We start from the raw sequence: 11474 nt of genomic DNA, 5'->3' as shown, positions 1-11474 counted from the left end.
GAGGAAAACGAATTATTACTAACCAATTGCTATGCAGTTTGAAAGTGCGCCCAATTTTAATTTAGGACTTACTAGTCCAATTGAAAATCAAGTTACTCAGGACTTCGAAAATATTCTCAATCAAGAGAACGTTTTCGAAAATGCCTGTGAGACTGATTTTGAAGAAGTGAGAACTATTATTGAAAAATTCAAAAATATGAAAGCTCCTCGCGATTTTGGAATTTTCTACATCCTCATCATGAAACTTCCAGAAACTGGCTTATCATTCTAAGTTGATATATTTAACAAATGTTTTCAATTAGCATATTTTTCTGGCAAATGGTAAAATGCTAAGGTTGTACCAATTTTAAAACCATACAAAAATCCTGCAGAAGTTTCTAGCTATCGTCCAATCAGTTTGCTTTCCTCCATCAGTAAACTTTTTGAAAAGGTCATTTTGAACAGAATGATGGTCCACATCAACGAAAATCAATGTTTGTCAATGAACAGTTCGGATTCCGCCATGGACATTCGACCACTTATCAACTTTGACATGTAACAAATTTGATCCGTTCCAACAAATCTGAAGGCTATTCTACTGGTCTTGCTTTCTCCTAATGCTTCCAAAGCCCAACTTATAATATTCCCACATAAACCCAAAGCTCTTTATTTGAAACCTTCGAGTAGTCGTGTTGTCACGATTAGAGGGGTTCCAATAAATTGGTCAGATGAAGTTAAGCTAGATAAAAATTTAACTTTCAAAAATCACATTGAGGGCATTCAAACCAAATGTAATAAATATGTAAAATGTCTCTATCCCCTTATTAATAGAAAATCAAAAATTTGTCTTAAGAACAAGCGTTTGATATTCAAACAAATTTTCAGGCCAGCCATGAGAAAGCTATAAGTTAACAACTGTGGAAGTGCTCATAAGAACAATAAGCTGAAAATAAGGCCAAAAAAAAAAGAAATCCCTTCTCCACGACAAGGAAAATAAATGGGCAAAACACTTGTTTCTTTGCGTTTTCTTGGACTCCAAAATGACTTAAACAATTACTTGTTCTGTTTATTAAATCCATTTCAGATGATCGGTTTTAATGAAAATTTATAAACTATTATTTCATACTTTTTTCTCTTTTTTTTCGTTTAGTTCAATTGGCAAGCCATTTTTTCCCGTTTCTTATTTATCGTCACAGATAAAAAAGCCTTTGAGTGTTTATTATTACGTTTAATATATTTTTGAGAGTATTGTTTTTTAAAAGGAATAAACTTAATGTGGATTGCGGCATTGATATAACGTTAACCAAAACACCTATTGCCACTCTGCGTAGTAGGTCAATTCGAAGCTGTTTCCAGTGGTAGAACGAGAAATTCGTACAAGCTCACCTCGATAGAAACAAAATACACCATCATGAAGAAGGATAAAAGCTCGTGCACAGAGAGCTTTATCTGCTGCGTAAAAGTCCTCATCGTTCCAATCATTCTAGTCTGAAACTAACTAAGATATGTGTCGAGAGAGCTCCAGAGCTCATTAGAGTGATTTATTCGGATTCAATTCAACTTGCTTGCTGATCATAAAGGGAATCATATATGGTAAAGATTGTTTTGTTTCACTAAACATTTTTTTATGAGTTCACTGGAAGTGAGGAAAGGATCAGTCAGCAGAACTGAGTCAATAAAAAAATCCGTTAAGGAAAGATATACAAAGGAATCCCTCATTAGTTTTTTACATTCTTACAACTTTTTGTCTTGTGATCAGAGTTGGGGAAAATTCTGAGATTCACGCTACAGTAGCCAAGCAAAGTAAGTCACAGTCAAGAAAGCCAGTGAAAAACTCACGCCTATCGCTGCTGCAGGCAGAATGCCTTGAAAATAGCAAAATACCCGTTGCTCATGCAACCCAAAATAACAGTAGAAAAATGCGCCTGCAATGACACAACTGATTTAAGAAATTCATGCACCCAACAAAGGCTAATTGATTCACGCTTTTAAGCTACTGTAGTCAGGATTGCCAAGTGCGTTTCACGAAATTCAAGCCTACTACTCTTACCATTTCCCAGCCCTGTTGTGATTTTTCCTACAAAAATGACTTCAGCTCCTTCTCTTAACGTTTTTCAAGAAAGATTTTAATTTTTTTTCAGGTATTTTCTGACATTTGCGTACAAACTCTTCAAAATAATTATAAAAATATTTAATTCATTTTGCTTGGCAAACTATAGAAAAAATTTATTGCACATTCCCTCAAACCCCATCTGGGAGTCATAGTTTTTTTTCAAGTCAAGAATCTTTTGAGTTGTTTTGAAAACATTCCTTTAGAAATATTAAGATTTTCCAAGTATTTATCAAGACTTACTCTAATCGAACTGCCAACCAAGTTATTTCACGTTATTTGGATTTTTCACGGCTTTTAATTAGGAGTTCGCCCTGAGTTGTGGACAATGTGAATTTTTAAAGGGGTGCTAGTTTTTAGTATTTAATTAAGGACATTTTTCAACACTGGAAAATACATTCAACGTTTTCTTACGATATCCGACGTTATATCTTAAGTGTTTTATTATTGTTTCTACTGGCGTTCTTTCCATATTTCCTATTTAAAAAATATATTAAATAGGGGATTGCTTCTTAGCTTAGCTTAGCCTAGCTTAGACTGACTACACATATCAATGGTTGCTATTCCGTGATTGACCGAAGTCAGTGAAAATGCACAAAGAATCAACTAGAAGTTCGGCTGGGATTGGCCATAATCTTCTTCAGTGTGCATAATTCAGAGCCTCTATTTTTACAGGGTCAATAATGGCGCCGGCCACGTTCTTGTAGGCAGGTGGGATTGAGGGAAGGAATGTTAGTGTGTAACCTTTGCTATTTGGAGACCGTGTTTGCCTCTGCATCTCCACAAAGATTACTGGGAGGGATGTTTGTTAATGGGGAGGATCGTTGGGTCACAGGATTCACTTTGATAAGCGATTAGACCATGATAAATAATTCATGAATCAGAGTTTATGTCGACACTCACAGTGACGAACCATTCATAGTTTGTTGAAAAAATCATATTTACGATTGAATGTGCAGTCATACATATCTTATAGATTAGAAATAGTGGCATGAAACGAGCTCACCAATTGATCAGTCATCCTTGACTGAGCAGCAACAAGCGAAAAAGCATTTCACGCAAAGTTTTAAATTACTAAATACTACAATGATTGACTCATCTCGGTGGAAAGTGTTGTATTTGTCAAAGCAACTTCCAACGAAGCCCTATAAAAATTTTGATATATTTATCAGGACTTCTTTTAAAGGTTTTTAAATTATTGTACGTTTTTACTGAAGAAATTGATCTAGAATTTTCCTTTACCTTCACCACCACACATTTTCCAAGGAATTCCATTAGAGATTGTTGTCAGATATTTCTACTTTCCTTCCTGCAAGAATTTGCGCAGGGATTATTTCAGAACCCTAGACGTTGCCTAGGGAATTCTAATCCTTAAAGAGTCAAAGATACTGAAGAAGACGATGAAACAGGAGGATGAGGAGAACATTTTAAAGGAATTTCGAAATGGAGAATCTCGGAATTCTTTTGGATACCCGTGACAATTCTAGACTTCTTATGAGACGCTGTTTTATTTTTTACTAGAAATTTTTTTTGGTTGTTTACGGGCTTGATTCGTCTTTGATCACATCTTCAGACTATTTGCAATCCATCTAAAGTGCACTTTGTCCACTATAATAGGAAGAAGAGAGCTTACATCCTTCATAATATTTTATTTAGTGCAAAAGTTTAGAATAACCATAAAGATGCAGAAAGTGTCAAAATTGCCATTTTGAGAAAAAATGGCGATTTATATCCTTGGGTCCATTTACCTTTATCTGAAGAAAAAACTGGCTATGTTAGTTTTCCGTTGTTCATATATTATGGCATTGACAATTAAAGTAGAAGCTAAGTTGTCTATGTTTACGGCCATTTTTTAATGCTAAGATATTTTTTGCCATTTCTCATCATAATAGGCTGTTTTTCATCACGCCAATCTGTTATAAACGGCCTTCTTTCTGCACTTGATTATGCAGTGTGGCAATGAACCTATGCACGGGCTCACTATTTGACGTTTTAGCGGTGCCGTGTTATTTATGTGGCCATGGAAACGCGTGAACTTGGCACCGCTCAAACGTCAAATTAGTGAACTCGTGCATTGGTTCATAGTCATTACGTTGGATAAAAACAGTTAACTCTCCCTTAAACGATATTGAAGTTCGAGTTAGGGAGGTATCGAGTTACAGAACACAAAATCAGTGCAATTACTATCCAAGGGATCATCGAGTTAGCTATGAAAACCAGGGGACTGACACGGCTGTCATCCTACATACATTTCGGCTCTTCCTCACATCGTTTTGGTACTTCGAGTTTTGGTACCCACTTTCTAGTCGGTTTGCCAACACCTTGCTCCTGATTTGCTGCTAGTGCTAGATTCTGGCAATTAAACATATCGCATTGAATCGTCGTATTTGATGACGCTTTTTAATAGTGCATCATTTTGTTTAATGTTTTACGCATCATCGAGGTATAATTGATGTCTCCTACCCATAAAAACATATGTTTTGTCCCTCCCAAAATAATCAAAACAAGAACACTGGACGCCATGTTGAATTGATGTTGGGTTGGTAAATATTGGCTCATGCCACCCCCCTGATGAAAACCAACTTTTAGTATGGTTCTCTAACTCGATATTGAGATACCGAATATCGAGTAAGGGAGAGTTAACTGTATTTAATATAAATATTTATATATTTGTATTAGCAATTTGTGCGTAAACTACTATTATCTTGATGACAAAACGAGTGAAAGTTGATGATGACTCATGATAGCCATTTAAAAAAAAAATAAATCAAATTAGTTCCATTAGGACCTCAGATATCCGTAGTGGTGTAAGTGCAGCTATTCAGTAGGACCAAGCTGAGGGTCGTGGGTTCGAATTCCTCCGGTCAACGATCTTTTCTCGACATTCCAGGGCAAAGAGTGTCTGGGACTCCAGGAAGAAGACAAAAATCATTACATTCAAGCTGTTCACTGTTTTCATGAAATTTTCAAGACGCCTTCGTTTTTGGAGGAATGCTGTACCTATTTGTGTGAAAATTTTTGTTTTTTTTTTTAGAATTCTTTCTTATTGAATTATTTTCAGGGAATTTCTTTCGAATAAACTCAAACTATAAAACGATGTAAAACAGATCTATTATTTCAGCATTTGCATTCGCTGCAACATCGATAAATCACCTACTTAGATTTCTAAACGAATTTCTAACTTGTAATACTTTTGGTATACATTGCTTATGTGTGGGTGTGTTTGTGGGGACATCAACTTATTGACGATTTGACTAGTGAATGTATTCCCATTCAACATAAGCTCTAACGTTTGCCATGATTGTTGCATTTCATTAGTTTGTGTATTCGAATGTGTTAAGTTAATTGTGCACGCGTTGTACGCTTTCTTTCATACATTGGTTGACAGGTACACTTACATATAGTTAGAGAGAGAGGAACAATAGTCTAACAATCGTCGTCGGTGATTTCGTAGCTTCCACGAAAGTCACTGAGTGGCGTCACTTGTGTGCTTGTTGGCGTTAGCAATGGAGCTCCCTGCAGGGAAATCGCCAACGGAAGGGCAGATGGCGTACATAAGCTTACGGCTCCCCGACTGTCGGTCACCGAGCGGTACCGAGATGGGCGACGAGACCTACAAGACAAGATTTTAAAACTAATTGTTGAGTACTGGTCTACATTAAATATTGAGAATCCTGTGAAAACTCACCTTTCACAGCGGCAGCGCAACAAGCGAATGAACGCCGCCCGGAACGTTTTGTTGAATATGGTGTAGATGATCGGGTTAATTGTGGACGAAACGTAGCCCAACCACAGGCAGATATTGACGATTCGGTCAGGTACTTCCAGATCCGGCCAAGCCGCGAAAATTATATTCAAGATGAAGAACGGAGCCCAGCAGAATACGAATGTGAAAAACACCAAACCTAGGACCTGAACATAGGAAGGAAGGAATATGTTAGAGACGGTTTTAGTCTTATTACATGAGATAGATTTACATAGGATTTTTTCTTATTGCCAATAAGTTATTGAAATATACAGGGAATAAGGAAAATGATTGAGATATTTTGCTTCAAATGCTTACAGCTTTATGGAAAACGGATGAAATTAGATGCTTCTGGAAGCAGTCGACGGCAAATTTGGTCTAGTTTCAGGAATTTGCTCGGCCATGCATATGCCCAAAAATCCTAACTATTCACCATGACTGGGTAGGTTCAGTTCAAATCTCGCCGGTCGAGAATCCTTCCAGGTTGGTATTTTTGGTCGAATTTTCAATGCAGAGTTTTTTTTTCAAATATGTGTAGCAATTGGCAAAGAAATGTCTCAGTTAGAGGTTGTCCTGAAACCACGCGGTATTTTTTTTTTTTTTTAATTTAGACCGCCCCCCCTTCTTTTTTGATAATTTGTCCACACATTTTTTTATTTGTATAAGCCGTGTTTTTTGACGTCGAAAAGCTCTGAGAGCATTCATAAGGCTCCCCAGCGGGTAACTCGTAAAAAAAGACAAATTAAGGAGATACTGAGTCGCCAATTATTATTCATTTATCTTTATTTGAGTGGCTTTTCGCCTTTGGCGAGTTCGGCACTTCTGAGCCGCCAACATAGAATATCATTCCTTTTTCGGGAAGTCAAACGGATGCGGAGAATTTTTTGATCTCATTAGTTTTTTGCAAACCTTGGCAGATTTATGAAAAAAAAAAAAACGATCTAAGTGGTGGGAAGTAACTCTTGCCAATTTTTCCGGGCATCCAAGTATTGAAGATAGCCGGGAATTCCACGGTTGCAAAAGTCCTAGAAAATAACTTCGGAATGGAATTATTATAGTCAACTTCAATGAATACGATCTAGTTTCCTTCTTCCTTCCTTTTCTGGCATTACTGGCAGTCGAGGATCTTTTCGGGTTGGAAATTTTCTCGACTCCCCAGGGCATAGAGTATCTTCGTACCTGCTACACGATATACGCATGCAAAAATGGTAATTGGCATAGTAAGCTCTCAGTGAATAACTGTGGAAGTGCTCATGAGAACACTAAGCTGAGAAGCAGGCTCTGTCCCAGTGGGGACGTAACGCCAGAAAGAAGAAGAACGAGTTTGTAGTGAGGTTTATTACATTCGTATAAAATTACTAAAATATTAAATTTTGAAAGTTAACTAACTTTTTTCAGGCTTCCAAAATACATCATCGATCATTGAGACACGAGCCTTGATGTCATTAACGGTCTTCTTGTATTGTCAAATTTCTTTGTCTATCCCCCTCTAAATGCGAACCGTGCTAACGTAAAATGATATCCAGACCAACATTTAGATAATCGGATGAACTTTGAGTGGTTGAATGTGCAGCGAAATAATTCATTTTCTTGTAAACACGGCCCACAGTAAAGATTTATGTTCTGTATAGACCAACGCACGAGTTCACTAATTTGACGTTTGAGCGGTGCCGTGTTGTTTACGTGATCATGGCAACGAGTGAATTCGGCACCGCTCAAACGTCAAATAAGTGAACTCGTGCATTGGTCCATAACACGTCTTTCTTTTATGACGAGAAAATACAGAATAGAGTTTATTGCAAATCAACAACTTATGTTACTAGGATGTTGCTACCCGAACAGCTTGCCACGTTAACAACGTTGTGGAACATGCGGCAGCACAATGTACTTTCCGCTGCAAGTTGCAGAGTGACTTTATTGTAAATTAGTGCATGATATTATCCCGAGCAGAAGAAAATAACTTCTGAATACCAAACTAAGGTATTCCATACCAGATAATTTCCAATACTTACAACCTGAATGAGGTATGAATGAGCCCTGCATAAGTCCCATGTTTGCTGGATTTCCTATTCACATGGGACAATTATGCATTTATGAGCAACACAGTAGGGCAATTAAAAATTTAAAAATGATTGAAAATCCAATCTTCCATATGCTTCTTACCTGAGAGGGAGAAACCGATACACAATTTATGCACGTCATAGTGAGCCGAAATTCTGCTGTCACGAACTGTCACTGTGAGCCCAGATCTTAAAGAATGGACAAACATGAAAAAAGCGCGTAATTGATCAAAACATATATTTGCATTTCAACAAAGTTTGATAACAATCGGTTGAAAATGAATCCCTGTACACCCAAAAGCAATGCCACGATAGCAACTTTTAATTTGATCGAATATAATGTACTGAAACACGCATCTTTTTACTCTTTTCCAATCAAAATAAAAATTAAATGCACATAGAACTATGGCCCTTTTTCCAAGTTTGTCCAGAAAGATCGCAGGTACACAACAAAAGAAAACTATCGATTTTCCCAAGCCTGCCTTGATTGTCGTTGGTGAGCGGAAGTTATCTTGCAATTTGGAAAAGTGTTGTTCAATATTTCGTGTGCAGTATCGGTGCCTCCCACCCAGCTTCTTACCATCCTTACCAGGGCTGTGCATTTTCGAAAGCATTTTGTGAAACACGAAGGCTTGGTTGTGTCGTCTCAATGGTGACGAACAACTGCGTTGCTTCGTTCTTCGTTCCACACTCATTCGTCTCGTTATCCGAATTGAAAGCAACGAACAAGAAAGGTGAAATGAAAGAGTAAGAATTTCGTTTCATTTAATTTCATTGAAATCTATCAAAATGTTTTGCCTATTTTTTGCAATGTAATTATGTAACTTGTTGAGTAATTAATAAAGATAGAGAAACTATGCGGGCCACCACGTCGTTCATTTGAATTAATCAGCTCCTAAAGTTAGGGACTACCGATTGAAAGACCAGCTCGCTGCGGTGAGGCTCCGATTTAAGACGCACGATGCACAAGCAGCACGAAAGAGATGAGAGACTACGCTTGCTGCGATGAAAGGAAAGGTTCGTCGAATTGAAACGAAACAGTAGAGTTTCAATTAAAAGGCAAGCTTGAGTCAGTCAGTTGGGGACTGAAAATGCTTTCAATGAAATGAAAATGTACGGCCCTGATCCTTACCATGAAAACAGTGTTCTCTGAAATTTTCAGCTCTGTAGGTAGTGATTTGAAGGTGGTCCAAAGACAATATAGGTTTATATATATTATAGGTTACTATGGAGAAATTTTGAGAAATGCTCCAAACATGCTAGTACTGTAATGGAAATTGAAACTTATCATCCCATTTTTCAAACTCATTTTTCAAACCTTAACGAAGGATGTTGCTGAAGAAACAAATCCCTTTTGAGCTAATTTTGTTTGGGACTTTTGTACACATTTGCAGGGCTTTAATACCATATGAAGCGAAAAAATAACAAACAAACTCATGAATATCTCTTATGCTATTCGTCGGATGGCATTTCTCTCTTCAACAAATTTCTTCATTATGGTTTGCAGAATGAGTTTTTGCTATTGAATAATGAGATTTTACTTACATTACAGTACAGTAACATATGGGAGATTGGATTTCAAGAGTTTAAGTTCATCGTCTATAATCACGGATTCAAATTTTTTTTGGAGTTGCAATGCTCCTGGCTTCAACAATGGAATTTGTTAAAGTTTCAAGAGCATTGTCAATATCATGTTTTGTTTATGAAGAAATGTTAACATCAAGATTAAAGTCAATATATGTTTCATATATATTCCAGTCGGATCGAAAATAATTGAAAGTGGAGCTGATAGGATTGAGAATCGCTTCATGGGATATTTGAAATGTAACAAGGGCATTATCAGAATCAAAATCAGCATGAGTAACTAATTGGCTACAAAGATGACTAGAGTCGGTTAAGACCAAATCAATCGTAGATGGATTTCTAGAAGAGGAAAAACATGTAGGGCTATCAGGGTATTGAATTGAGAAATATCATGAAGAGCACTCATCAAATAAAATTCTGCCGTTGGAATTACTTTGAGAATTATTCCATGATCGATGTTTGGCATAAAAGTAACCATTGACAAAAAAATTTGACTTATTGTGAGTCAATTTTCGCAAGTCAGTTTGCAGCAAATTAACTTGCTGTCCAGAGCATTGAAAAGGCAAGTAGGCAGCTATGAAAGTATATTTGCTGTGTTTTAACAGAAACACCTAAAGTTTTAAAAACTTTAGTTTCAAATGACGAAAAAAAATGATGTTTTATACGCCTATGAATGATGATTGCAACTCCACCACATGTCCCATCAAGACGATCATTACGATAAACAAAAATGTTAGGATCTTTTTTAGTTTAGTTTCAGGTTTGAAATAGGTTTCAGTAATAACTGCTATATGCACGTTATTGGCTGTAAGAGAATTAGAAAGCTCGTCCTCTTTACCATTCATGGAACGAGCATTCCAATTTAAAAAAAAAAATGAATTATTATTAATTGGATCTATTATAAAAACGTTATCAAATAACAATTTGATTAGCAAATTTTACACCTACTAGGACTGCTTTAGTCATAGTGGTGGCTTTGAACATTGCATCAATCATAAGATTAAATTGTTCAGTTAGAAAATTAAAATCAGAGGCAGACATATCACTTGAAGTGGGTACATCTGATGATTTCCCATTAAAACTTTCGGTAGACGAAGCAGCGGAGTAGGAATTACCTGTATCGGCAGAGTTTTTTTTTCCATTTGATTTGAAACAAGTAGAATCAGTACTCATCGTACGAATAAGGGAGGAGTTCCAATTACCTGCTTACGATATCGGCAAAGGATTTACCGTGAGTAGATACATTCGAAATTGAATGATTCGAACGGCTACCCGACGGATTGAAATTAGTTTGTGAATGAGCATAATTATAATCTTCCTGATGGGTATGATTCTTTATCAAGCGATCATTAACTGAATAATGAGCATTGTTCGATACTCTACCAGGCAAATTCCGGAAACGACCGTTATTCTAACGGATATTATCTTTCATCTGCCTGGCACGAGCTTCAACGACTATATTGCGCGAAGGGCAAGACCAAAAATTTGACTTATAATTGCCCTTGCAAATGGCGCATAAGAACTTATCGGTATCTTCCTTCACTGAATAGACATTCTTGGCGTGAGAAGAACCTCCACAAATCATGCATTTAATATCCATGTGACAATTTTTTGTACCATGACCCCACTTTTGGCACCGACGGCACTGAGTGGGGTTCTGGTAATTTCCTCCAGATATCTGGAAATGTTCCCATGTCACACGGACATCGAACATAAGTTTTTCTTTTAATAAAGCTTTCATATTATGTAGATCTTTTTTGTTAAAGTGAACTAAATAATATTATCGAGAAAGCCCTTTTCGAACAATGCCAGATTTGGTTCTCTTTTTTATAATGATTACTTGGACTGGGGAAAATCCAAGTAAATCATTTATTCCATTTTTGATCTCTTCAGGTGACTTATAGTCACTTGAGAGACCTTTCCAGACAACTTTGAACAAACGTTCAGTTTTGTCGTCTTAAGTAAAAAAATTGTGCTTCTTTTCTTCGAGATGTTT

The 11474-nt window shown here is 36.7% G+C and overlaps 1 protein-coding gene across 6 annotated transcripts in view; it reads right to left on the bottom strand.

Annotated features, from left to right (window-relative positions):
* Nucleotides 1-5181: 5181 nt before the first annotated feature.
* LOC23687582 (muscarinic acetylcholine receptor M3) overlaps nucleotides 5182-11474 on the bottom strand; it is a 110000-nt gene continuing 103707 nt past the window's right edge. For all 6 annotated transcript variants that reach the window (XM_021849918.1, XM_021849917.1, XM_021849920.1 and 3 more), the window contains 2 exons: nucleotides 5778-6001; nucleotides 5182-5702 (listed from right to left, as the gene is read on the bottom strand). In XM_021849918.1, the coding sequence (XP_021705610.1) occupies nucleotides 5516-5702; nucleotides 5778-6001 (411 nt within the window). In that variant the 3' untranslated portion in view covers nucleotides 5182-5515. The remainder of the gene's footprint in view (nucleotides 5703-5777; nucleotides 6002-11474) is intronic.

This window comes from Aedes aegypti, chromosome 3, assembly GCF_002204515.2.
Source record: "Aedes aegypti strain LVP_AGWG chromosome 3, AaegL5.0 Primary Assembly, whole genome shotgun sequence".
NCBI lineage: Eukaryota > Metazoa > Arthropoda > Insecta > Diptera > Culicidae > Aedes > Aedes aegypti.
The sequence above is the reverse complement of the archived record's forward strand: the minus strand, read 5'-3'. Positions and strand labels throughout refer to the sequence as shown.